Source organism: Fonsecaea pedrosoi, assembly GCF_000835455.1.
Source record: "Fonsecaea pedrosoi CBS 271.37 unplaced genomic scaffold supercont1.5, whole genome shotgun sequence".
NCBI classification, from domain to species: domain Eukaryota; kingdom Fungi; phylum Ascomycota; class Eurotiomycetes; order Chaetothyriales; family Herpotrichiellaceae; genus Fonsecaea; species Fonsecaea pedrosoi.
The window spans coordinates 3,645,363-3,671,171 of NW_013550611.1; the positions used below are offsets into that span (position 1 = coordinate 3,645,363).

The 25,809-nt window shown below is 52.3% G+C and overlaps 11 protein-coding genes across 11 annotated transcripts; 7 read left to right on the forward strand and 4 right to left on the reverse strand.

Moving 5' to 3' along the window:
- Positions 1-53: 53 nt before the first annotated feature.
- Positions 54-2,066, forward strand: Z517_08799 (uncharacterized protein; the record flags this gene model as incomplete). The annotated part of the gene is made up of 8 exons (XM_013427313.1): positions 54-214; positions 294-578; positions 642-801; positions 865-1,147; positions 1,209-1,389; positions 1,467-1,501; positions 1,554-1,734; positions 1,793-2,066. 8 exons carry the CDS (start codon positions 54-56, stop codon positions 2,064-2,066), a joined length of 1,560 nt encoding a protein of 519 aa, XP_013282767.1.
- A 335-nt stretch (positions 2,067-2,401) lies between these two features.
- Z517_08800 (uncharacterized protein) lies at positions 2,402-3,412 on the forward strand (the record flags this gene model as incomplete). Its single annotated transcript, XM_013427314.1, has 2 exons — positions 2,402-3,052; positions 3,128-3,412. 2 exons carry the CDS (start codon positions 2,402-2,404, stop codon positions 3,410-3,412), a joined length of 936 nt encoding a protein of 311 aa, XP_013282768.1.
- Positions 3,413-5,090: 1,678 nt separating this feature from the next.
- Z517_08801 (uncharacterized protein) lies at positions 5,091-6,856 on the reverse strand (the record flags this gene model as incomplete). Its single annotated transcript, XM_013427315.1, has 5 exons — positions 5,091-5,264; positions 5,320-5,675; positions 5,730-6,541; positions 6,600-6,742; positions 6,797-6,856. The coding sequence occupies 5 exons, from the start codon at positions 6,854-6,856 to the stop codon at positions 5,091-5,093; spliced, it is 1,545 nt and encodes a 514-aa protein (XP_013282769.1).
- A 666-nt stretch (positions 6,857-7,522) lies between these two features.
- On the reverse strand, positions 7,523-8,344 carry Z517_08802 (uncharacterized protein; the record flags this gene model as incomplete). Its single annotated transcript, XM_013427316.1, has 3 exons — positions 7,523-7,679; positions 7,738-8,228; positions 8,288-8,344. 3 exons carry the CDS (start codon positions 8,342-8,344, stop codon positions 7,523-7,525), a joined length of 705 nt encoding a protein of 234 aa, XP_013282770.1.
- A 452-nt stretch (positions 8,345-8,796) lies between these two features.
- Z517_08803 (uncharacterized protein) lies at positions 8,797-10,768 on the forward strand (the record flags this gene model as incomplete). Its single annotated transcript, XM_013427317.1, has 7 exons — positions 8,797-8,990; positions 9,064-9,304; positions 9,369-9,412; positions 9,458-9,593; positions 9,648-10,066; positions 10,127-10,204; positions 10,264-10,768. 7 exons carry the CDS (start codon positions 8,797-8,799, stop codon positions 10,766-10,768), a joined length of 1,617 nt encoding a protein of 538 aa, XP_013282771.1.
- Positions 10,769-11,569: 801 nt separating this feature from the next.
- On the forward strand, positions 11,570-12,451 carry Z517_08804 (uncharacterized protein; the record flags this gene model as incomplete). Its single annotated transcript, XM_013427318.1, has 2 exons — positions 11,570-11,583; positions 11,674-12,451. The coding sequence occupies 2 exons, from the start codon at positions 11,570-11,572 to the stop codon at positions 12,449-12,451; spliced, it is 792 nt and encodes a 263-aa protein (XP_013282772.1).
- Positions 12,452-13,101: 650 nt separating this feature from the next.
- Positions 13,102-14,205, reverse strand: Z517_08805 (uncharacterized protein; the record flags this gene model as incomplete). The annotated part of the gene is made up of 1 exon (XM_013427319.1): positions 13,102-14,205. The coding sequence occupies one exon, from the start codon at positions 14,203-14,205 to the stop codon at positions 13,102-13,104; it is 1,104 nt and encodes a 367-aa protein (XP_013282773.1).
- A 654-nt stretch (positions 14,206-14,859) lies between these two features.
- Z517_08806 (uncharacterized protein) lies at positions 14,860-17,252 on the forward strand (the record flags this gene model as incomplete). Its single annotated transcript, XM_013427320.1, has 5 exons — positions 14,860-15,849; positions 15,929-16,157; positions 16,268-16,585; positions 16,803-17,062; positions 17,124-17,252. The coding sequence occupies 5 exons, from the start codon at positions 14,860-14,862 to the stop codon at positions 17,250-17,252; spliced, it is 1,926 nt and encodes a 641-aa protein (XP_013282774.1).
- A 1,394-nt stretch (positions 17,253-18,646) lies between these two features.
- Z517_08807 (uncharacterized protein) lies at positions 18,647-19,614 on the reverse strand (the record flags this gene model as incomplete). Its single annotated transcript, XM_013427321.1, has 2 exons — positions 18,647-19,330; positions 19,396-19,614. The coding sequence occupies 2 exons, from the start codon at positions 19,612-19,614 to the stop codon at positions 18,647-18,649; spliced, it is 903 nt and encodes a 300-aa protein (XP_013282775.1).
- Positions 19,615-20,550: 936 nt separating this feature from the next.
- Z517_08808 (uncharacterized protein) lies at positions 20,551-22,284 on the forward strand (the record flags this gene model as incomplete). Its single annotated transcript, XM_013427322.1, has 1 exon — positions 20,551-22,284. One exon carries the CDS (start codon positions 20,551-20,553, stop codon positions 22,282-22,284), a length of 1,734 nt encoding a protein of 577 aa, XP_013282776.1.
- Positions 22,285-22,866: 582 nt separating this feature from the next.
- Positions 22,867-24,864, forward strand: Z517_08809 (uncharacterized protein; the record flags this gene model as incomplete). Its single annotated transcript, XM_013427323.1, has 2 exons — positions 22,867-22,992; positions 23,041-24,864. 2 exons carry the CDS (start codon positions 22,867-22,869, stop codon positions 24,862-24,864), a joined length of 1,950 nt encoding a protein of 649 aa, XP_013282777.1.
- Positions 24,865-25,809: the final 945 nt, after the last annotated feature.

Genomic DNA, 25,809 nt, shown 5'->3' on the forward strand with positions numbered 1-25,809 from the left:
AACCGGGCCATCTCTGACCAGAAAGACATTTGCGCCACTGTCGAATTGCCATCATGACTGGCTATTTGCGTCTAGCCATCGCCGCCGTCTTCGTTCTCGGGATATGGAGGTTGCTGAGAATCGGACGACGAGACCGTAGACTTCCGCCAGGACCACCGACTGTACCGATCCTGGGAAACGCTCATCAAATCCCACTGACAGGTTTGGGCAAGAAGTTCGTTGCACCGATAGTATACGACATGAATTTCAGCTAGATAGCTACATGGCTAACACACTACTACTGTCTCCCCCAGGTTCCACGAATGGGCTCAAGAATATGGCAAAATATACTCGCTCAAAGTCTTCAACTCGACCATGATCGTTTTGGCAGATCGCAAGGCCATCTACTCGCTTCTCGACCAGAAAGGCAGCATCTACTCCGAAAGACCATACCTCGCCGTACCGACATTCATGAGTCGAGGATGCCATATGACCTTTGAGCAAGCCACCCCTGGCTGGAGAGAAAAACGCTCCGTCATCACCAGAAACCTCAACCCTCAGAATCTCGACAAGAAGCATTTCAAGGTTCAAGAGGCAGAGTATGATCCATCGCTCTGGTTTGGGAGCCGAGAAATATGATCGACTGACGAGTCTCGCCACAGGTCAATTTTGTTCATGCACAATCTCGTCCAACATCCGAACCAGGCGTTTGACTACGCTCGTCTCTACGCCTCATCGGTTGCTGCCATCCTAGCTTGGGGATTTCGGGCCAAAGATTTCGACTCGTTCTTTTACAAGGACTTTTACTCGTTCGTTGATCAGGTAGGCGCATGTCACTTTTGAATGAGACCTATTCACACAAGTTGACGCTTTTCTTTTTGTTAGTGGCTTGACGCTATAGAGCCTGGTGCAAATCCCCCGGTCGAGCAGCTACCATTTCTATGGTACCTCCCTGGAAAGTGGAAAAAGAGGGCGATCCACGTCAGGGGCTTGATGGACTCGACGTGGTCCAGGGCGCGCCAGATGGTTGAGGAGCGGCGTCAAAGAGGCGACATTCGCGACTCGATGATCGATGTCAAGCTGGCACAGTACGAGAAGGACGGATGGCCCATGTCGCAGTACGCGTTCAACAACTTGTTTGGAGAATTGCTCGAGGCAGGAGCAGACAGTGCGTTCTTCCTTTTCAAACAGGAGATTTGGACGTGAGCTGACTACACCGCGACAATTAGCTACCGCAAACATGCTTTTGACAATCATCCTGGCCGTAACCAAGTTTCCCGAGGTTCAAATCAAGGCAAGAAAAGAACTGGATGCAGTTTGTGGGACCGAGCGAACACCACTGTTTTCCGACTTTGACAAATTACCCTACATCAACTGCATCATCAAAGAGGCCCTCAGATGGCGCCCAACGTAAGTCTTTTTTCTCCATCATGATGAGCCGGGGCCTCTAGCCAAGGTACCGAGTACTAACGTTCCCTGGGCGACAGATCTGATCTTGGAATCCCGCATCGACTGGCCAAAGGTGAGTAGCGAAGAAAGTCACCTCCTAGAACAAAACACTCAATTTCTTCTAGACGACTGGTACGAGGGCATGTTTTTCCCCAAAGACAGCACGGTCTGGCTCGCCGCTTGGGCCATTCACCAGAGTGACGACGAGTTTCCCGACCACGACCGTTTCAATCCGGATCGATTCAAGAACCACACCAAGTTGGCAAGTGACTACGCCGTGGGCCCTGACTGGCAAGGACGAGATAAGTTTTACCCTTCTCTCAGTTTTCATCGGCTATATTTGGACCTTGCTGACCTTTTCAAGTTTACACCATTACGGATATGGAGCAGGTCGCCGCATGTGTCCGGGCATTCACCTGGCTGAGAGAAGTATGTGGCGTGTCACGGCCAAATTACTCTGGGCTTTCGAGTTCAAAGAGATCCCCGAGAAGCCGCTCGACGTCAACGCCTACACCTCGTCGAATCTGGTGCGGCCTTTGGAGTTTGAAGTGTCGGTCAAGCCTCGCAGTGAACTCCACGGGGAGGTGATTCGACGGGAGCTGACTGGTGCATTGGAATTTTTGAGTCAATACGACTAGTGTTTCGCCGATTGTGAGTAGCATCAGAGTACTCGGTACACCTGTAGGCGGAGGGATTAGCTTGGAGCGATATCGTGTCGAGACATACAAAATTCTAGACATTCGGACTCGAGTGATTATCGTGACGTTTTCCCCGGGCCGGACCATCTTCGGTGTCCAGCATCACTGACTCTATCCACTATTATGTATTGACCCCAAATTTCTTCAGGTATAGCGTCGCTAATCTGCCCAAGAAACATCTATTAGCGAATATCCATGAGAAGAAAGGGAACACAGAAAAAGTAGTCCAAAAGCCCCCTTTGGTCCTCGTTCAAAGGTCTGTATCACGGGAAATCATGTCAGTACAGGGCAAAGTAGCGATTGTCACTGGCGCGGGCCTTGGCCTAGGTCGACTGTACGCCCTCGCCCTGGCTGCCAGGGGAGCCAAAGTGCTGGTGAACGACTACGGCGGCGACCTCCAGGGACAAGCCGGAGCCATCACACGAGCACAAGCCGTGGTGGACGAGATCAGGGCTGCGGGCGGTGTCGCCGTCGCGCACAACGGCGACGTGTCCAAAGACGCCAAAGACATTGTCCAGACGGCCGTCAAGGAATTCGGCGGGGTGCACATCCTGATCAACAACGCGGGCATCACGGGCAAAATGAGCCCGCACGACGACGTCGACGCGGCCGCGTTCATGCGCGTGCTCGAGATCTCAGTCCTCGGCACCACCATGGTCACCAGCGCGGCGTACTCGGTCATGGCGAAGCAGCGATACGGCAGGGTCGTGAACGTGTCGTCGAATGCGATCTACGGTTTCGGCGCGGGGGGAGACTGCGCGTACGGCGCGTCCAAGGGCGCCGTCTTTGCAATCACGCGGGAACTGGGCAGGTGGTCCGAGAGAGATGGGATCAAGATCAACTGTATCATGCCGTCGGCGGCGTCTCGCATGGGAGATTTGTCCGAAGGCACCAAGAAGATCACTCGCACATACTTTCCCCCCGAGGTTCGTCATCTTGTCTGTTCTTCTTCCTCGGAGACAGAAACCGCGATACTGACTACCAGTTACCAAAAAAAAAAGGGAGTCGTCCCGTTCGTCATCGCCCTCTGCTCAGAAGAGTGCCCATCATCCGGCGAGGTCTTCTCCGCCAGTGCCAACCGGGCCGCACGCGAGACGCTGGCGACTTTCCCAGGCAAAATCTCCGACACCCCCGAGGGGTTCCTCGCGGACTGGGACAAGGTCTGCGGCAGGGACGAGACTCCCTTCTTGGCCAACAGTACCCTGGATCAAGTCAAGTACATCATTCGATTGGCGCATGGGAAGGAGATGGAGGATATTCCTGAATTTGGAATTGCCGGGAAGTGAAGTGAGCGAGGGAGGTTTTCACAGCGGATTAGCCAGAATAGATCCAAGATCATCTTGACGTTTCTACACCTGCCTCGGTGGATGGGGCATTTCGAGTTATTTCTACACAAAGAACGCAAGAACGTGAAGACTGATAGCAACTGTTCGAATTAGCGGGTAGAATACCGACTCACACTGTGCGAACGCAATATCGGTGATATAGGATGCAGCATCTGAGGCCAACCACAAGCTCCCCTGGATAACACTCGTGAGGAGCCACCCATCACTTGACTTTGACGGAGACGGATACAAGGCGTACTTAAAAAAGAGGTGAAGTAGAACTAGAGGTACGTCTTTCTTCCACCACCAGCCAATATTCGTCCGTCAACGATTCGGAGCTGCAGCTATTGGAGCTGCCATTTGCAGAGAACCTACGTGGCAAGCAAAGGCTGCACTCTTGTTCTGGGCTACACGAGTGAGTCTTGGACTAGACGGGCTCAAAGACCTTGGACGGAAATTTCGAGAGAAGTACAAACGTGAAGGCCATACCCGCGAGGGCGGAGTTTGGGCCAGGTGAGTTGGCAGGAAAGAGCAATGGCCAATTCGGTTGTCCAGGCGCCTGTTCTGTCCGGCATATACAAGTCGACCCCCGGTGGCTACCAATTACTTGCTTGGGCAATAGAGTCAAGTTTACGCCGCTGGCTTCAGTCAGTCAATCCGTCAGTCAGAGCTGCACGACCGTCAGGAACCTCAAGGACTGGATGGATGGATCAAAATCACATAATACGGCGGCCACTCGTCCGGCACACGCTTCAGAGGTTTTTTGCTGCCGTTGTGGCCCATGCTGTCTGCACACACTCCGGACACAGGGGTGGACCGCTGGAAGCCCCAACGGTGGCATGCATTCTTCGCACAGACTTCGGTACGCTTCCAGGTGTTATTGTACGCCGATGCGGATGGGGATGGGGGTAAAGCCATAACCATCGCGGCCTCGGAAAAGCAAGGGGGGTTCACTGGGAGATTTACCGCCGTTGCAAAGAGAATGGTGCACCCTTTTTTGTTCTATTCATATGGACAGTGACTAGACCCAGCGGAGGTACTCCAGATGGAGTAAGACTTGGCAGCTATTATTGCTAGGCCCCTTGGCCCCCACATGTAGTGTTGCCGAAAGCGGCTACGCTTGACATGAAAAAATGGGGCAAGTTGTCTATGGTGATTGGGCCAAGAACCGGGGCGTCGAAGATGATGGTTGGTTGCATCGCTAGTTCTGGCATGCTCACTTTGTTGCTCGGAGAAGCTCAAGTTTGATCAATGGCCATGCAAAGCTTTCTCGGGTCCTGGTGCAGCGTCGTTTGCTGTTGAGATAGAGATAGAGACATAAGACACAGCGTTGAACATTTGACAAGACCATATAGATAGACGTGGCGCAGGTATAGAGACTTATCGCACCTTGAGAAGTTTGTCTGGTTCACAAAAGCTGAACTAATTCGGGTGTGCGATAAGTAATAAATGCTATGGACTCCAAAAAAGCTATGACTGTACTGGTATATGACCATTTCAGTGGTGTGGTGTTATGGTGTTCTATTGCGCTGGGTCGAGAAGATGCCATCTTTCTCATGGCGCATCGCCGAGGTTTCGCTTGTGCATTTGTAGAGGTTGCAGATGCCACTTCCTTTGACTTGGTTGAACTTGTGCAGATCTACACGTCTGCTGGGGATCCTTTTGCCTGAACCGCAATCTCTTCTGGTCTCGTCGTTTCAGTATGGGTTATACCATTTCCATGTTTCAGTTCTTCTTCCATGGCGTGTTCAAAGTCCAAGGCCACAGTATCACCGAACAAACCACCAAGGTCCTCGAGCGGGATTCCAGAAGTCTAGGGTAGCATTCAGTAAGGTCTGCCATGGTGTGCGAAGAAAGGGGAGACTTACCTCCGGCAGGTAGAACATGCACGGGACCACCAGAGCGATTGTCACGGCAATGAAGACCATGTAGTATTTCCATCCAATCGACGCGAATGCCTGGGCAGCTGGTGCCGTGGACCAAATGGAGAAGACGTAGAAGCCAAAGTACGAGATGGCAGACCCTTTGCTTCGTAGGTGTGTTGGCCAGATTTCACAGCCATAGACATAGCCAGTACACTCCAGTGTCGAAGTGAACCACCATGCCATGATAAAGTAGATTGCTACTGCAGCCTTTGTACCGGCTAGATTACTGCCGTCGAGGTAGTGCGCCTGTAAAGCGGATTCACAGGCAAGCAGGATGACCATGCCCCATCCGCCAGCGACTGGTTGGAGTTAGCAATTCATGTCCCAGTTATGTAGTGAAATACATATCTTACCAATCAATTTCACTCTGCCGATGCGATCAACAAGGAAAATGTTGAAAAAGCAGCCAATAAACAGGCAAACGGTCCACACCAGGCTGAGTGCGAGCTGAAGGACGGTGCCGTAGCCCAGAGCGCCGAATAGCTGTGGCGTCAGGTTTGCCAGCACAGTGATACCCGTAGATTGCGCCATGGTCCAGACCAGAAGAGTGCAGATGAGGCGTTTCCTGAGAGATGGGCTCCGAAGAATGTGCAACCAGCTGCTGGGCAAGGTCTGGTCAACCTGAACCTGTGCGATGATCTGGTGCAACTCGGCATGAGCAACTGTGCCATCAGGGTCGTCTGCCGTCTTGTGTATACTGTCGAGGATTGCGCCAGCCTCTTCAGGCCGGCCGTGCTCCACGAGCCACCGAGGAGACTCCGGTAGGGTGGTCAAAGATGCCAGTAGTGCAAGAGCAACGGCCGTGGCAATGACAAAGTTGAGCCTCCATTGGTAGTCTGTTTCGACAAAGTGGAAGCCCAGAGCGGCGGTGGAGGAGAGGATATACCCAAAGACGATAAAGTTGCCCTGGAGGCCAACGAGTAAACCACGGCTGTGTGCCGGGGATATCTCACTGATATACACTGGGGTGTTGCTGATGACCATTCCAGCTCCAAACCCAGTAGTGTACCTGCCGACCAAGAACATGGCAATGTGCACCGCACCGGCTTGAAGAGCATTTCCCAAAATGAGAAAGAAAGCTGCAACTGCGGTTGCGCGTTTCCGGCCCCAACGATTGGAGATGGGCGCTTGCAGAAAGCCGCCGATGAGCGCAGCTCCAAAGAACCTATTCCATACTCGTTAGAAAAAGCGTGGCCTCGCGCGCACAGAAAGGAGATAATCACCCCGAGACAATGGCGTCGATGAGCGAGGTAGCATTAGACCCGGTCAAGAACTTTGCCAGAAACGAAACCTGCGCCAAAGATCCGGCAATGACATTGTTTGAATAGCCATAGTTGAAGCTGGCCAAGGTCGCGGCAATGATGAGCTATCTCAGGGGGTCAGAAAGCCTTCTTCGCACCATTTGCGACAAACAACCTACCAAGATGTTCTTCCTACTCGTGTGGCCTTTGAGCCCTCGGACATCAAGATGACCAGTCATTGTGGTTCCAGGAGAGGATTGTGCTGATAGAGTGTTCGACTTCTAGGGTAGGGGAGGAAGAAGAATGAGGCACTTCTGGCGTCAGACTGAGAGATTCTCCCGGTAAGGAGGACACGAATTATATGTCTGTTTTGCGTCAATTATGGACGGCCTTGATGTGGGTTTGGCGGTCCCGTCTCCAGGAAATCCCCCACAGGGTAGACGGCTCCTCCGGACCCGGATCCAGCTAGTCTGGATGTAGATCCATAGCGGTCGGACCCCAGTCCTGGAGAATCTAAATCGGACTAGGACAGACTTAGTGCGAAGATAGTCCGTGAGTTGGTATCCTAGAGCTATACTCGGTACGTCGATGAACCTCGCATACTCGATACACTGGCAGAACCAGGAAGGTAAATGCAACTCTCGTTCAATTTCCGAAGTGTCAAATGGGATCATTAGAGAACTAGTTTTTGCATGTTACTATTGCAGCCAGGACGAATCTCGAGGTCTCTCCGATATCGTAATGAGAACCACCGCTCGGGAGTAAGATCCGTCCCTACTACCTCTGCAGCTAGCAGTGAAATACAATTTGGTTGTTGAACGTGTATAGGTGAATAGCAATGATCATATTCTTCTAAATGCTGATTCGATGAGCCGATCAAGGCAACTTGCATTGTGTCTGTCTACCTAGACTGGTCCAATTGGTGGCTGTTGGTCAATATGGCCGTTGAATGCTTGAGATCGGTGAATCTCCGACTTTTCGTTTGTAGGGGCCACATCGTTCAAGATTTGTCTGAACACGTTAGAAGATTGGAACGTTTCCCAATCTTGCTTGCTTCTCGATCTACGTCTGAGTTAGAATTCCCTTGACCTTGTCTCCCACTACCGTGGTTTGTACTTACCTGATATAGAGACTAGCCATGTTCACGTCGAGACATTCCTTCAGGATCGCAAAACTTTGGATAGTGATATTAGGACCGTTCTCCGAGGCACGGACTCGGTCGGCTCCCCCGGACAAGGCTCCCAGAAGCTGCTTGCGACGGCCTGCTGGCGACCAAAAGTGTATAACCACAACAAAGCTGTCTTTGGCGTCCTTGTCCTTGTCATCGGGGCGACTCAAGAAGCCATAATGCATGTCGTAGTAATGTAAGTCGTAATCCGGGCTTCCCAACCCTTGAACGTGTCGAAGAAGTTTGTCTTCGTCCACCTTCTTCATCTCTCGCTTGAAAACTTCAGACGCTGGGTGACCGATGAAGAACCCGATGGGGTGCGCATACCCTTCCAGACCCCATAACGTGTCTGGTTCTCCGTCGATATCCTGACCCCAGTAGTAGGATGTTGAGTATGGTTCCGTGGCAGAAACCTCGCAAAGCGGCACCAGTCTCTCTTTCCACTATGGCGAACAAAAATTTGTCAATTGATCATTCCCGTGCTGGTTGGAGGGGCAGATACCTTTGGAAATGCGCCGTCTGACCCGACGACACGGGCTAGGACAAAGAAATCGGGCATGTTCTATGTTTATCCAAATCTACTGTGGCATTAAAAGATAGGACGCAATAAAAACCTGTGTTTCAAATACTTTATCTGGAGATCGGAGCTGCTACAATAGTCTTGGTGATTTTCCGCTCGCAAGTATCCCGTCGCCCGTCAAGTTTTCCTCAATGGTTCCTTCGTCATACGTTGTCGGCTTTCCCTAAGGTCCAGCGATTTTACCGGCACAAGCTTTGTGCACACCAAGTGGCTCAGCGCGAAGATGGCCCGAAGTATGGCGAGATCGGCCTCCAATCAGAATCCGTATTCTCGAATAGAAGTATATCGAGCGACAGTGTCAAACTCCTTATTAATTTATACGCATCACAAGGGGCCCCATCGCCATTGAGACCTTAAAGAGCCTATGCACCCTTTCAAACCACCTCGAGGATTTTTCAAGGTGGACACTCCCTTCTACCTCCCCCGTCATCATGGCTACTCTAAGTAGTGTTCAGGCGATGCTGCCAACATCCATCTCTGGGGCGGCCTTGGTGGCATTGTGCATTTGGATCATCTATCGGATTTCTCGAATAGGGGCACGAGACAAAAGACTGCCGCCGGGCCCACCCACTGTTCCTATCCTTGGAAATCTACACCTGGTTCCGCGAACTGGCATGGGACTAAAGTATGTTCAATCAGACAAGCAGCTCCGTGACGAGTGAAAAAAAAGGACACACGCTAACTAGATATGTTGCTAGGCTGAAGGAATGGGGAGAAACCTATGGCGGGATCTATTCTCTCAAATTCGGCAGCGGTACCGTGATAGTACTGTTCGATCGAAAGGCAGTCCATCATCTCCTTGACAAGAAGGGAGTCTTGTACTCCGAGCGACCACAGAGCTATGTCCCGTCCCTCGTCACGGGCGGTGATAGCTTTGCATTCATGAACAGCACCCCTCTGTGGAGAGCAGAACGGAAAGTGGCAGTTCACAATTTGTCGGTCAGTATCTAACCTGTAACGCTGGGGAAAAACGGGGCTCTGGCTGATGATGATGTGTGTTTAGCCCAAGATGCTCGAGGAGAAAGTCGGCCATATCCAAGATGCAGAGTACGTCCTTGTGCTGCTAAGCAGGTCTCGTCTAATTGTATCTAGGTCTGTTGTGCTCCTGGCCAACATGCTCGATCGCCCAGAAGGATATTACACTCACATCAAACGCACAACGTCTTCGGTTGCCAGCGCCGTGGTTTGGGGACATCGTGGTCCTACTATGGACAATTTCTGGGCCCGGGTAAGATAAGACCGAATCTTTCCCAAGATTGCAGGCTAATACGAAACGATGCAGGCCGTGTACGACGCAATGGACAACTACTCGGCGTCTCTGGAGCCCGGTGCCAATCCGCCGGTCGACGAGTTCCCATTCCTGAAATACATACCTGAGCGATTCGCCAAGTGGAAGAGACGCGCCCTCGGGTCTTACAAATGTATGGACGACACTTGGGCAGAGGCCCGACGGAGGGTCAACATGAGGCGAGAAAAGGGCATCAAGAGAGACTCCATCATAGACTCGATCCTAGACGGCGACAAACACAGCGACCTGGATGTCACCGACAAGCAACTCAACCACTTCTTGGGAGTCATTGTCGAGGGAGGAGCCGACACCACAGCATCGGCGACCCTGACCTCGATCATGTATCTGGCCCTTTACCCGGAGTTTCAGGAAAAGGCCCGCAAACAGCTGGACGCCGTATGCGGAACGACCAGGTAAAGTGAACCACAAAAAGAGTACATGGGCAGCAGCTTTCTAACCGTGCCAAAACACAGACTTCCTTCGATCAATGATTTCGAAGCTATCCCTTACATCAATTGCCTGATCAAAGAAGCGTTGAGGATACATCCCGTGTAAGTGAGAGTTCCATCTTGTCATACAATATTCACCCTCTAACAGTTGGCCCCTACAGTCTTCCCCTCGGCGTACCACACCGGGTGAACCAAGACGACTGGTTCGAGGGGATGCTGATCCCGAAAGATTCCACCGTCATCCTCCCCACGTGGGCATTACACTTGAGTGAGCGTCAAGGGTACAAGGACCCGGAAAAATACAACCCCGACAGATTCCTAGAATATCCCCGAATGGCAGACAGCTACGCGGGGAGCCCGGACTGGCAGCGCCGTGATCACTACGCTTACGGAGCCGGCCGACGCATCTGTCCCGGCATCCACTTGGCAGAACGGACGCAGTGGCGCCTGAACGCGAGGCTCCTATGGGCCTTTGAGATCCATCGCAAGATAGATCCGCAAACAGGGAAGCCCATGCCCATCGACGTCAACAATTACCACGAGGGCATCTCTCACACGCCCGCTGAATTTCCCGTCGTGTTCAAACCGAGAAGTCAGGCGCATGTTGATCTGATCAGACAGGAAATGGCCAGTGCCGCCAACTTTTTGAAAGCATGGGATGATTGAGAAATCGAAACTGTTCTGCTCAGTGAAGGATAGGTCCTGCAGTCGCTCGAGACCCGGGGGGGGGGGGGAGTGAAGCTTATGTTTTTGTTATCAACGGGGTGATAAGGGAGCATTGTAGAGAGATATCTACTCAGCCAGAATTACTTTTACAACTACTCTGGTCTCAGGCCTGCTGGGGAGTGAGATTTGTAAAGCTGACCGATCTACATGAGCTTTTACTGCATCTCGCCAAAGTCTACGTAGGCAAGGAGTTGTCTATCATATTGTAGATACTCATTCTACCGCTACGGCGCCCCGAAAAGAGGGAGACATGAGCCTTCACCGCCCCCTGGGGGAACCCCTTCTGGCCCCCGCCTCTCAGTCACGATTTATGTCTCGTTCAAAACCACGGCCCGGTTTAACCCCAGAGTGTTTGGGGTACTCTGATAGTTCAGGACCCTTGGGTTGTCTGCCAACATGGAGTCTCACTAGCCTGTCATTCGGTGTCTTCCAGTCGGCGGATATGTACTCACGACGGGACCACGTCACCGAAGTCGGTCCGGACTGCCCGGCCGGTGCATATCGGGGAGCACGCCCAGTCTGGAGTATTGAGAGTGAAGTCAAACGAGGATAGATCGAGACTTTGCTATTCTTCCAAACCAAGTATTTACCCCTTGTGACGAACTACGATAGTGTCTCGCGGTCCAGATCCGTACAACCATTGAGGGTGATACCTCCAAGAAATTTCTGATTAATCTCCCCAAGATTCGGTTCGTTCGACAAACGACTAAGCTAGAAGATACCGCGGAAGTGGCACTGGCCATGAGCTTGTCAGGGTAAGAGTCTAGCCGGCCACAGTGATGACTTTTCGCATTCTCATCCTCATCCCTGGTTTTTTCACGACTGACTGACTTGGATGACCATAGTGTTGCTTTGGTTACGGGCGCGGGTGGTGCTATCGGGAGGGCTGTAGTACTTGGATATGCTCGACACGGGGTGACGAGGATCGCTGGACTGGACCTTGACAGTAATTGTCTCCAAGAAACTGCATCGACACTCGCATCTTCCTATCCGGGAGTGCAATTTCTTCCAATCGTGGCAGACCTGGCGTCCGAGGAACAAGTGGCCGAGGCCATTGCGCGAGTGGTCGCCGAATACGGTGCCATACACTACGCCGCCAACAACGCCGGGATTGGGCGGCCGTACGGACTCACCCACGAGACCGACACGGCCGACTTTGATCGAGTTATGAGTGTGAACGTCAAAGGGGTTTTCCTGTGCGAGAAGTACGAACTACAACAGATGGTGAAGCAGGACGCGCGACGAGTGAATCCTTTGGTCCCGTCTGCCTTGGAACGCGGCTCAATCGTCAACACGGCGTCGACATTGGGCCTCCGGGCAATGCCCTCGCTGAGTGCATACAACACGTCCAAGCACGCCGTCTTGGGCTTGACGAGGACAGACGCCGTCGACTACGCGCAACGAGGAATTCGTGTCAACGCGGTATGCCCGGGGTTCGTCGACACCCCTCTACTGCTCGAATCGACCAAGCGAGCACTGGCGTGCACGATCGCAAGGATCCCACAAGCACGCTTGGCCAGTCCGGACGAGGTGGCCGACACTATATGTTTCCTGAGTGGTGGCACCGCTTCTCACATCAACGGAGTTGCTTTACCAGTTGATGGAGGCTTTACAGTCACGTAGGGAGCCCCCCCGAGCGATTCTGAGGCCAAACATTTAAGGGGGACAAACACCGAGGAGAGGAGTATGAAGTGATAAAATTGATGGGTCAATCAAGCTTCATGTGTTTAGTCTTTTGCTCGGCCATCGAACGCCTAGCCGTAGATCATGGTAGACAAAGTAAACACGAAAGGTCTGAACTAAACGAGAGCAGTAATATTGCATGAAATTGCTCTATCGTGTGTTCATCATGAAAGACCGAGAGTGAAAATGCCACCACAGCCATTGAAATACTCCTGGCAGGAAGGCTTGCCCTCGCAGCCTTGTCCTCCCCAGCCAATAAGGTGACTAACTTTTCGTATCTTAACGAGCATGGAGGACTACTTTCTAAGACTACTATAGCTCCACCACAGCCTCAAGGAATGGCTGTGTAGATACAACGGCGATGATCCGGGTAACCGTACAGGACCATGTGAGCTCGTACACTACTCAGGAAGAGGCGACGAGGGCCAAGTCGAACGGGAAGCATTGTGGTATATGAAGACTACCAAGTGCCAAGCAGTGCTGTGGCACAGCAGAGTCATCGCATGATATACATGCCTCTCTCTGCTGTTCATTGGTTTGGATGCTGTTGATTCCTCGACCTAGTACGTGAGCCGCGATAGGCCTTCTCTTCACACACCCAGCACCCTGTCGACGGGGGCCTTGCCATGGTGCGCCATCAGCAATAGCCTTTGGAAATTATCGGCTCCTGGGTCAAACGGAGCTCTGGCAAAACTAGATGCAAATTCGCGAAAGGAAACCAAGTCCGTTGCTCCGTGGTTCCCAGAGCCGACTTTATCGTTACCGATTTCCAAGAGCGCCTCCCATTCCCCTTCGGACCCAGCAGTCCACATACCAGGGCGAACGTTGAATGGCAGTGCTTGAATGAAGAGCTCGTGATAGCAATATCCTCGGGTCCAACCGTTATACACGCCTTGTATGAGACAGCTCATCAGTATTGCTCGTCGCAGACTTTCTGCCAAGATCCAGGCCTCCCATCGAGAGAGATTCGACGGCATCATACGGGGCGCGTCATTGACCAACCTTACCGCCAACCTTCTTGTATGGCCAAGAAGCTTTTCCTTGTGGCGAGGTTTGCTCTGGTCGCCGGAGAAAAGCAGCCGCATTATGTGTCCGAGGAGGATTTGAAAGGCTTGTAAGATCTCGGACAGCGGTTCGGGAGAATCGTGCAGTGCGCATAGCAGGTCGCTAAGCCTAGTACACTGAGTTATATCACTGTAAGTAGTCTTTCGACTTTCAACGTCCAAGTCTGGCCCGAGAAGCGCTGGCCGAGGCCGAGGCTTCCTTTGGGGATGTATGTATGGCGCCGACTGGCTCAAGGCCACCGAGTCCGCCATATCCACCAATTTACGGGCCAAATATTCGACGGTGGGGAAGTCGGCAGAGATAGGAACTCTCCAGACGACAGGGTATTGAGTGGTTGGGTTCCTGTAACATTCGAGAGCAACCCTTTTAGGATCCATGTGCAAAGATGAAACGTAATGCAGGAATTTGGAGTTGACCGAGAGGTCGCCATCGTCATCGGCGATTGGTGCGCTGAGGTTGGTACTGGATCTTGAGGTACTGGTTCTTGAAGTACCGCCCATCAAGGGTTCGAGGTCGTAGACACAGTCGATCTGCCGGGTCCGGCACCGGGGACATTGAGGCAGTTGCACGATGCATCGCCGTTTGGCAGCGGTGCAGGCTCGACAGGCTTTACGTAGAGACCTGGTCATCGAGGAGGAGGCGCAGCAGACGGCAGCGTTTTCACAAAGGAATGTTTGGTGGATTGCTAATCTTGAGAAGGATGAGGAATAGATCCCACCGAAGAAGCGTGCGTTGTGGCGGGAATCCCCATTCTTATGCCAACCGCATTCACGTGACCCGACCTGGAACATCCTCGGCACCTTGTCTTGCGTCCCGCATGCCTTTAACCCAGTCGAGTTTAGTTCCCACCACATCATGTTCTGTACTGTAATGAATACGAACCCGACATCGAAGTATCATGGTCCAAACATCCTCTGCTATAAGAAGCCGACAGCGACAGTTCTGGTCACCATCGCAGGCAACCACATACAATCTTACCGCTGTGTCTACGTAACGGCCCAGTCGGACACTTCTGATGCTCTCTCCACCTGTCGTTGACCACAAATGGTTTAGTTCCCCCTCCTGGATACCAGCAATATCTCAACTGGTGCTCATCAAGGCCCAGCTTCGAGGCTGTTGCGGACTCAATGTCTCGAGACTTATCTCCGCTAACACCACCGTCAACCCGAGTGAGGGCGTGGAGGTGATTTAATGCTGGTATAAAAGGGAGACTCAGTCACTTGGGCCAAAAATGGCTTCTGTCCAGCTTCACCGTCACCAGCAAGCCGACACGGACTCGAATGATGGCTCAAATGATTCGAAATTCTGCCTTGAGCGCATTGATCCGCATATGTCTTCACGGGCATTACTGGCCTCATCATCCCGGCGATCTTGAAAAGGCTGGAAGTAACTCGGTCAGGGCGACGAGCCGGGCTGATGAGAACGAGAAATCGGTGCACCTTGTTGGTTGGGACGGCCCGGACGACGTCGAAAATCCACTCAACTTCTCCGGCGTGAAGAAGGGTGTGATCACGGCACTGACTTGTGTCTACACATGGGCAATCTATGTCGGCTCTTCGATCTACACATCCAGTCAGCCTGGCATCGAGTATCACTTTGGCGTGGACAATTTCCAATCGTCCTTCGGTCTCGCCATCTACGTCCTGGCATACGGTCTAGGGGGTCTCTTGTTCTCGCCGCTCTCTGAGGTGCCATCGATCGGACGCAATCCCCCTTATGCAATCTCCGGAGCCCTCTTTGTCGTCTTGTGCGTCCCAACGTCGCTGGTTGACAATTATGCGGGGCTCATGGTCCTCCGATTCCTGTTAGGCTTCATGGGATCCCCTTGCCTGGCCACCGCCGGGGCAACGCTTGGCGATATCTGGGGCCCGGCTCTATTCCCATACTTCATCGGGCTGTGGGCGTGCACGACGGCCTTGGGACCGGCCTTGGGACCGATGTTGTCGTCCTTTGCTGTCGAGTCTCTGGGTTGGAGATTCTCCAGTTGGGAGCTCCTCATCATTTCGGGCTCCGTCTTCGTCGTCTTTGTCGCCTTGGTTCCAGAGACGGCGGCACCAACCATCCTGTATTACCGGGCGAAGCGACTCAGAGAGTTGACAGGTGATCAAAGGTACATGTCAGAGGAAGAGATCAAACAAGCGAAGCTCACGGCTGGTCAGCGGCTGTGGGGTTCAATCATCAAGCCTTGGGAAGTCAACGTCAAAGACCCGGCTCTGTTGTTCATGACCTTGTACATGGGTTTGATCTATGCGATTGTCTACTCTTTCTTCGAGGTACGCCACTTTGTGATCCATCCCTTGCACCCCAGCTCTTCTACCATTACTACTAAATTCTGGTCCTAACTCTGTTCAGTCATTGCCCCTTGTCTATCCGCCAATTTACGGGTTCTCGCCAAGTTCCACGTCCCTCATCTGGCTAGCAGTCGTTCCTGCCGGAGCGATCGGCTTCCCACTCCACTGCTTCTGGCTGTCCAAACGTGTCGAACCCAAAATCCGGGACCAAACGTTCGGCGATCTGGAGAATTTTCTCGAAACCGGCGTCGCCGCCAGCCTTTTGATGCCAGCATCTTTGTTCATGTTCGGTGAGTTTGTGCGTTACTCTACTCTTCCCTGCCCAATGTCGTCGATCGAGATCATTGAGAGTAAAGATGCTAATTAACAATTTCTCCTGTGTGAACGGTAATGTATGTAGCATGGACAGCTAGACCCTCTATCCACTGGATGGTTCCCACCGTTGCCATCTTCCTCTACATGGTCGCGCAGTATTTTCTGACCAACTCGGTCTTTTTGTACATTCCGGCCATCTATCCGCGCTATGCAGCGAGCATCTTTGCAGCAAACAGCGTGGCGAGGGCCCTTTTGGCGTTCGTCGCGGTGCTGGTGGGACGACCGATGTTCAAGGGTATTGGTATCGATGGAGGTGTGAGCTTGTTGGGAGGCCTTACAGCAGTTTGCGCTGCCCTGTTGGCGGGGCTGTATTGGAGCTGGGGGAAGAGATTGAGGGCGAGAAGTCGGTTTGCTGCTTGATCAACTGCTACTGAATTATTGCCCTTGTGCCATTGCTGTCTACCCCTTGGGTGCCCCTGCACCTACCATGTGGGTTGCCAAGGCCATGATGCCTTGGCACTGCCTTGCCTTCACTAGCGCTCTCCAGATATACCTATTCATGCATTACAGAGATCTTTTTCTTTCGTTCTTGTCCAGGCTTCGTTGACTTGGCGATTCAGCCCTTGGATTGCGGCAGAAAACTCCAAATGTTACCGCTATTTCGTTGAATCCCAGAGTAGTCGCAACAGACATGCTCCAGGATAAATATGCCTATTTGGCCATCGACAAAGCCGAGTTGACTGGTGCGTTTTGCGAGTGGCTTGTTACAGATAAGGCTTCGTTTCTGAACGGAAAGTATGCCAGCGTCCGCTGGGACTTCGAGGAACCCTATCAACGAAAGGATGAGTTCATGAATAACAAAGATCTGACTATGGACTTGGTGGGAACATTTGGCACTAGAAAGGGGCTACCGCCCGAGCTGATAACCTGACATGGAATAGACAGAGGCATTCAAACCTGAACAGCCCTACAAACATGAAGAGGTCATCTGGTCTGCGCAGATGACAAGCATTCATCATCAGAAATCGGATCAGGATTCATTCTCGCCGACCTTTGGAATCTTGAACTAATGTCAGCCCTTATGATACTGCATGCATTCTTCTCTCGAACATACTTGACAGAAGGCTGTGCTACTTCACTCAAAACCGACGAGCCACTGATCAGCCAGAAAGCCGCAGATCAAAGCAACAGAAGCCCCCGTTCTAACAACAAAAGACTTTCAACTAAAATTCACCACACCACTGTCCGTATTCTCTCTCTGCTCATGACTCATAGAATCGCCCAACAATTTCTGCCTAACCAACCGTCTTGACAAAGAGCCTCTCCCTCCAAACGAGATTGGATTTATTCGGGTCGGGTTGAGGCTGGAGGACTCAATAAACGATAGCGCCTGGCTCCCTGTTGTTGTTTGCTTCGGGTCTCTTGGGTGCCTATGCCTAACCGTTAATATGAATGGTTCATCCCAAGGATGACCGAGACGTATCTTTGGCTCTGAAGTCGTAACTTGCCTCCTCCCAGGCGTGAGTTAATAACTCACACAATACAGAAGCCTTTGGGCACCCGAAGAATGATGAGCTCTTCAAGTGGGGTCTTGCCACAATTTTTGACTTCGGGCTGCATCTCCAGAGTGTTGAAGGGACGGATGGGTGCGGGCGATGACGACGCCGATTGCGAGGTGCGAGGACATAGCTACGAGCCATGTCAGGAAAGCAAGCCACAACTTCAGCTTCTTCTCGAGACATACCAGTACCAAAGGCAATCTTCTTGACAGCTGGCAGCGTGGTGTAACCGCTAGACTGCACTGAGCCAGTCGATGGCATCTGTTTGGAGGAAGGAGAGCACGACCCACATGGAATGAGAGGCTCGGGTGTCAGGAAACAAAGTCCCAACAAAGTCTGTTATGGAATGCTGCTAGACAGCAAGGGAGTGGTGCATAGCATGGAGAGTGTGGTGAGAGGTGAGAAGTAAAGAGACGAACGCAAGGACTAATATCTCGACTTTAGACAGGCACAACAAGGCAGGAGGCACTCTGGTGTATTGGTAGGTACGTCTAACACCCATTCTCTGAGGAAGCCACTCTTACCACAGTCGTCCATCTACCCGACGTGTTATTGGGCGTTTCGTGGAAGGAAGGAGCATCAGATACCCTGGAGCAGACCTTTTGCCACGATCAAACCTCAGAGAGCCGCTTCCCTGTCCATGCGCGTACCATGTCTAGGGAAGCAGGGAGGCCCCCCGACGCCTAATGTAGGCATCAGAGCGGCATGCGTTGATCACAGCAAGCGGAAGGCAAGCTCTGTGTTCGACTGACTATTTCCTTCCAAAGTTATGGGGCATGAAAAAGAAAGATGACCCGGAACAGATGGCCAGGGAACTGGCGAAGATGGGAAGGAGAAGTGCTCTTCGTAAAAAGAATGGCTATTCCAATCTGCTTCATATCTAGGCGTATGCTATGCGAACGTCCTCAGGAAAAGTAGTTCGCTTCCATATCTGCTAGTAAACCAGGCTGTTCAGAGCCTTTGGGGTTCCACCCGAGCACCCTCTGCGTCTTTTCGCTTGAAGTTGGGTTATCAGCGCTGAATGCCAAAGCGAGAAACCCAAGAGTCCCCATGGCCTCCTCAACAGTTTTGCTTTCCACCGGTAGTCCCAGGTTCTTGCCAACGACTCCGGCTATGTCCTTCATTGGAACACCCTGCTCCGCAACGGCATGGTAATAGGCGCCTGGTGTACCCTTTTCAAGCGCGAGGCGGAATAGGACAGCAGCATCCTGGCGATGAACGGCAGGCCAGCGACTCGATCCATCGCCCAAGATGATAACCGACCCGGTCTGTCGCGAGATGTCGATGAAGCGAGGAATGAGCCCGCCATCGTCTTTGCCGTGGACTGTGGGTGGAAGACGAATGATCGAGCCGCGGATCCCCTTCTCCTTTGACAATTTCACAACAAGATCCGCCGCTCCCTGTCTCGTCTCGAACGCCGTTCCACGATCAGGCTCGGCGCCTTCAACGGCCATTTTGCCTTTCACAGCAACCAGGGTGCCAGAGGCGATGACCAGTGGCTTTCCTGTACCAACCATGGCTTCACCCATGGCCTCGATAGCGGCTCGGTCGACTGCAGCGGCTTTCGCATAGTCGCTGAAATCGTGGATCTACAACACCTGGTCAGCAAGTGTCGAAAACGGGGCTCCTCCACAGGTTAATGGGATATTCTCACGAATGCAAGGTGAATGACCCCGTCAGCTTGCTTCGCGCCGCTCTTCAGACTCTCTAGGTCCTCAAGGCTGCCCCGGTGAACCTGTGCCCCAAGTTTGGAGATGGCTTCCGCAGAGGCGTCGCTTCGTGCGAGTCCCAACACTTGATGACCGTGGTCAAGGAGTTCTTGAATGGTTGCGCGACCTATGAACCCGGCAGCACCGGTCAAGAACACGAGCATTGTTGTCGAGATATGGTAGTCGCGAGTTAGGAAATCCAAGTGGTATAGCAGACAAGTTTCTCAACGAAGCAGACGTAGAGGATGGTAGGGAAGCTCGAGATGGGACGTCACCCTTCGTCCACGCACAGCATTTATACTATTGTCTCCTACGGCGCCCTACGCTCACTGGACTATCCCTGAACATGCACAGCTCGGATTTATCTTCTCATCTTTCTCCAGCGAAGTATTTGATGTGATGTGGATCTTTCTAAGTCCGAGAAAACACTCTATACGACGATTACTAGATCATTTGAAGACATGATGGCAGCCGGAGGTAGCGAGGCACGGATCCCTCACACCTAGATTGTGGGGAGCAGTCGCGAGGCGCTAACCAGGACTCGTATTTCGATTGTGATGGTATCGGTTTGGGATCTCCAAGACCGGGCCTTGAATACCCCGAGTCCGAATGTAAAAGTCGATTCGATTCTTGGTCTGTCCCACTCGAAGGTTTTAGGCCTCCTAGGTGCTCTTATTCCCATTACAAAGGAGGCTCGCTGGGACGGACAAGTTTGGAACCGTCCGAACGAAAAGAGATTTGTCAGGAATACCAAGAACATACCTAGCATGCTGGCAGATGGGGAGCAGTGTCTCTAATGGCAGAAGAAGTTGAAGGTGCGTTGAAGAGAGTCCAGTGGGTGGTAGACAGAAATAGCCAATCAAATCAGGCCGCTTAAATTTCTAACAAGTGAGGCTTGGCGGGACTACGAGACTGCGTTCCTCTACAACTAACGAGCGCCGGACACAATCACATTGTAATCTTTCCATCCACATCTATCTCATTTCAGAGATGTTGCAGGCTTCCCTAGCCTTCGACTAACATGTCACCTGACGGCTCACTCTTCTGGACGTGGTCGCAGTCGGTGTCACGCCATATGACCTGGAGGAAGCGGGTCAAGCATGGATCTCGACGACAGCCAGGATGAGACTGGCGACCCTACGGACGTCAACAATCTCTCGTCAGAAGCTATCCATGTAGAAGTCCAGGCACCTGGAGATGCCCACGTTGTGCCACTCGAAACGTCCAAGGATGCCTCTGCTCCGCTCGCGTTCCACTATCGAAAATGGGAACGACTTCGCAACCACTACCGGGACCAGTATCTCGACGTATTCAAGGAGACATTTGGCGCTGAGGACAAAGGCGATGTCGCTGAGGATCTACTGCCAACTCAGCTTGGGGCGGTCCTTTGGCAACCTGACGAGAAAGCTAGGTTGTACGACGCCCTGGAGCGGAAAGGCCGGCATGAATTGAAGGCTCTCTCGATGTTGGTGGCAACAAAGTCCGAGGTTGAGATCAAAGCATACTTGGACAACCTGCGGGGCCAGGAGACTGACCGCCAGCGGTTTGAGGCGCAACCAAAAAACATCTCCCACGCCGACATCCCCGCTGCTATTGAGATCGGCCGTCGATGTGAGGCTGTCCTTGACACGGCCGCGGCTGCTTTGTCAGCGTTTCAAGAACAGTACGATGCTACCGTTGGCCAAAACCGCGATGACTTGTGGTTCATTGATCACGAGCTGGCGGCAGAATTGGATCGGAAAAGCGACGAATTTACAACATCTGACAACACTAGCAGCCAAGAGTCTGATGAAACACCTGCGCCAATTTCCGAGAGAGCATTCCGAGCTTTTCGTCTCTCGACGTTTCTCGAACTGAGCGAATGTTTCTTCATGAACAAAGATGCTGATAGCCCAGACTCATGGCAAAATATAGCTGAAGAGGATCAACGGCCAGCTCTGACCCTGGACTGCGTAACTCTATTCTACGATTTGATTGTGAATCTTGCACGTCGGTTGATACAATCGACTCTTTTCACTGCCAAGTCTCGCATTCGTGCTGCCGCGTCGAAAGACTACCAACCTGGAGAACTCGTGAGATCTGAAGACGTGCATGCAGCTCTGGATGTGTTGGGCGTCACAAAGGACTCCGACACTTTCTGGATTGGGTTGGCAAGGAGAAACGGTCTGAGAGTCGTGGACGACGCACATCGAAGAGGAGTGGATGCAAAGACCGCCATGTCGTACGAGGAAGTGGAGGGAATGTTGTCATCTCGCTCCAGGAATAGGTCAGACTCAAGAACGTCGACCACTTCAAAGAGAAGCGATTCAACATTGGATGAAATCTCAGATGCGGAAGATCCTGTGAGCGACAATCTTGACGACTCTGGCTCCGATGAGGATGAACACTCTTCTGCAGAGAATAGCGACTCTGATGCAGCAAGTGAAGGTGCGGAAGTAGATAACCTTAATGGACAGGACTATGGTTCATCGTCCGAGGAGCATCCAACCTCGCGGATGCCGAGGGAGAAGCGAATCCAGCTTCTCGAACAAAAGCAAGACGACTACCTGGAAAAAATGGACCGAGAAGCCCGGAGGCGGGAAGAATCACGGTTGTTGTCCCTGATAAGTCCCCAGGAAGCTCAAGAGGAGAAAGACATAAAGGATGAATCATCCGTAGAGTTGGGAAGTCGACCGCGCGTGCTGAGAAAGGCTGTTGAAGACTGTCTGGGATGGTCTGTGGAATACGAGGCGGAATGGGAGCGACATAAGAGAACAATGCCTTTGGAGAGCGCATCGGTTGCTGAGCCCGCACCGAAGAGGAGGAGACCAGAGCCTGAGAGCGACCAAGGCTGACACGAGGCTTCATACATATGTACATCTTTGTTGTGGAAGGGGTTGGGGTCAAACCCCTGTTGTACCTTGGCCCCTGTAATAATAGTGGACACCAGATGATCTCAATGGCTAAAGGTTGGTGGAAAGCCACCAAAGCTTAGTTTTAGGGGTGGATCGTCAAACTTCCAACACGGGAAATTCACCGCTCGGCCTGTAAACAACATGGAGCTCCCCATTGAACACCCAATTGACTGACATCACTCTGATTCACGACATTTATGGCAAGACACCTGATGCACTCTATACAGACAAACGAGGAGTTACAAGAGGAAACAATGTCTTCATTGTCCTAAACAACGACGCCATTTTTTCGGCCTAAGTACGCGACTGACGCGTGGGTCAGTGACGCGAAGTGCACGGAGTATCGGAGGTCCAAACGGCAGCTTCAACTTCTGGACTACATATTTCACTACCAGTACTTGGCGAGCGTCCTCTGAATTATCCTTTGTCTTCTGTCACCTCTTCGTTTGAAGACTTGACGCGTGCAATCCCAGTCTGTGAGACAATCCAACAATCCAACAGCGCGACATCACGTCCAACAAGATGGGACTTCGAGAAGTGACGCGCGAGGACGACCGAGCCCTGCAAGAGATTGCAGACTGTCTGGCTGGTTCGCACAAGATCTTGCTTGTGACGGGCGCAGGCATCAGTACCAGCTGCGGCATTCCCGTGCGTATCGATGCTGCTTTTGTTTAGTGTGGTATTAACGGTGCAAAGGACTTTCGATCCAAAGATGGGCTCTACAACATGATCCCCGGGCAGACCATGCTCCCGACACCACCATCATCCGAGCCGTCCACTCCCACCCACACCCGATTTAGAGACCTCATGGCTGAGGATGGTTCTTCATCTCAATCGAAAAGCAGAAGAGTATCGTCGAGTCCGTCGTCGAGGCTCAAGGGTCAGGATTTGTTTGATTCCCGGGTGTTCCAGCATGCTGAATCCACCACAATGTTCTACCACTTTATCGCTTCTCTCCGACAGAAGATCCGCGACGAAGTACGGTCCACGAGCTCCGTCCACAAATTCGTCAGGGTACTACGCGACGGTGGCCGGTTGATGAGGTGCTACACCCAGAACATCGATGGTCTCGAGCTAAGAGAAGGGCTTGTGACAGACCTATCACGCGGGAAAGGAAACAAACGCAGGTTCATGAAGAAGCACTACGGGGCTCCGCGTCCTACGTTAACAGCCGGCACCGACTTCGATGGAGGGTGCGAAGTCGTGCAACTGCATGGTGACTTGGAAAAGCTACGGTGCACCATGTGTTCAACCCAGTATCCCTGGACCGACGAGCAGACCGAGATCTATATGGAAGGAGCCGCGGCGGACTGCCCAAAATGCAGAGACAAGAGTGACGAAAGACAAGCGAGCGGCAAAAGAGGTCTTGCGGTGGGCGCACTTCGACCGAACATCGTTCTCTATGGAGAAGACCACCCTTCCAACACCTTGCTCACACCCCTGATCCCTTTCGACGCCAGCTGTCAACCCGACGTGTTGATCATTATGGGAACGTCGCTGAAAGTGTTCGGGCTCCAGAAGATTGTGCGGGAATTTGCAAAAGCTGTCCATTCACACAAGAATAACAAAGGAAGGGTAATCTTTGTCAATCGCACCCGGCCAGCAGAGAGTGTGTGGGACGGTATCATCGACGACTTTATCGCAATAGACTGCGACGATTGGGTGGACGATTTGAAGAGACGCCGACATGATCTATGGCTCCGGCAAGGCGAGATCGATTTGGCAGTGACGAAGTCGCAGCAACCCAAAAGAAAACGAAAGTCCGTGGAAGAATGTGATGGGAAGGAGAATAGACCTCAGAAGAAGACGAAGATATCTGTGGACATTCCTCGTCCTGCAAAAGCCAGACAAGTCTCTTCCAGCACCCCATGGAAGAACACGCCTGCTCCAAAGAAAGCTACCATACTTTCCGAGTACCCAGGGCGAGGAATACTTTCACCTCTGGCACAGGCGAATAGAGCCCGAGTTTCACCTTTCACGAGTCCGCATCGGACAGGGACAGAAGATGAGGCCGGCGTTGTAAGTCCGAGCAAGCGAGGATCGCCTATCCGCCCACCATTTTCTCCTTTGACGCCTGGCCCTCCTACCACTGCTGAAAGGGCTAACGACCAGACACCCGTCCGAGGTTTTCAGCGAAGAACACCAAAGCGGCCTGCTTTCTCGCCTTTCACACCAGGGGTTCGATCCGGGAGCAAACTGAAGAGGGAGATATTTATAAATAACTATCTGGACAACCCACCTTTACCCAACAATCCTGCAGACAGGGATATGCAGGGAGCGCAGCCTTCAGATGAGGCAGACACAATAATTGTGATACCAAACAAGGCGGGTGCACCTGTGACCGAATCGAACGAGTCCAATTTTATGGCACAGATCTGGCAGCGAGTGAGAGATGGAGGGTTCTTCTCTTATGGGCGGGATTCAGACTCCATTCGAGAACCGGCCGAAGACGACATTGCCGAGGTCGAGACACCATCGAAAGGTCCAAGAGGTCGGAGAATCGACGTTTTTGCCGACTGATTCGGTGCGGCGGACGAAATGATGGGTATGGACTATTATCAAGCCCAAGCGATGGATAGACACCCTTGTTGATTTGGCACGAGGCTATGAATATACGACTGGAGGCAGCGCATTCAGGTAGAATAATGAATGGGAGGGGGCTCCTCAGCGGGAGTCATTGCTTGCTTTAGGAGTCTTGGAGTTGTACAACCCAGACAGCATTTGGGTCTCGCGTACTTGTCCTTGAAAGAAGAGCGGTCCCGCAGGTGCCCAGAGTGCCAGACCAAGAAGAATGCCATCGCTAAAGACTTGACTGGGTGACTTGGATGACACCGGAGTTGCTTTTCTCTCCCTTTCGCTCGCCATTTGGCTTTTGGGCCTGAAGCATCTCGCCCGAGTGTTTCCGGCCGAGGCAAAACTCCTCATCCCCCAAAAGTCTGTACCACTGACTGCGCTGACTTGCTGCTACTGCGAACCAAAAACAACCATCGCTTGAAGATTTCTGACCAATTCTTGACGGGCACATGACAAATGGACCGCGGTATTAGCGACCGCCACGGCCTCTAGGCTGACCCATCTGCCCGGACGCGGGCGTTGGTTGTTCTCGACTTTCTCCAGAAGTTTTGCCAACCAGTGGCGCCGCCAGTATATCATTCCGAGACTTCCCACACCCCTCCTCTCTCCCTCTCCCTCCCTCAAACCTCTCTCGATGCTGCCTCCGTGAACGAAACCCACCCAGGATACCCCCGGTGCTTTTTTTTATTTTCTAACTATCTACAGGACGTCGGCCTGCCAATCCGACAAGAAAAACCAGTGTACGGAGTCTATTGTATCTATTGCCGTGTCTTAAAAGAAGAAGAAAAGAGAAACAAGAGAAAAGGCCGACCATATTTTTTTTGCGCCCCGTCTCGGACTCTTGGATTTGCAGACTTCGGTCGCTCTACGAAGGACTGCACCAACAACAAA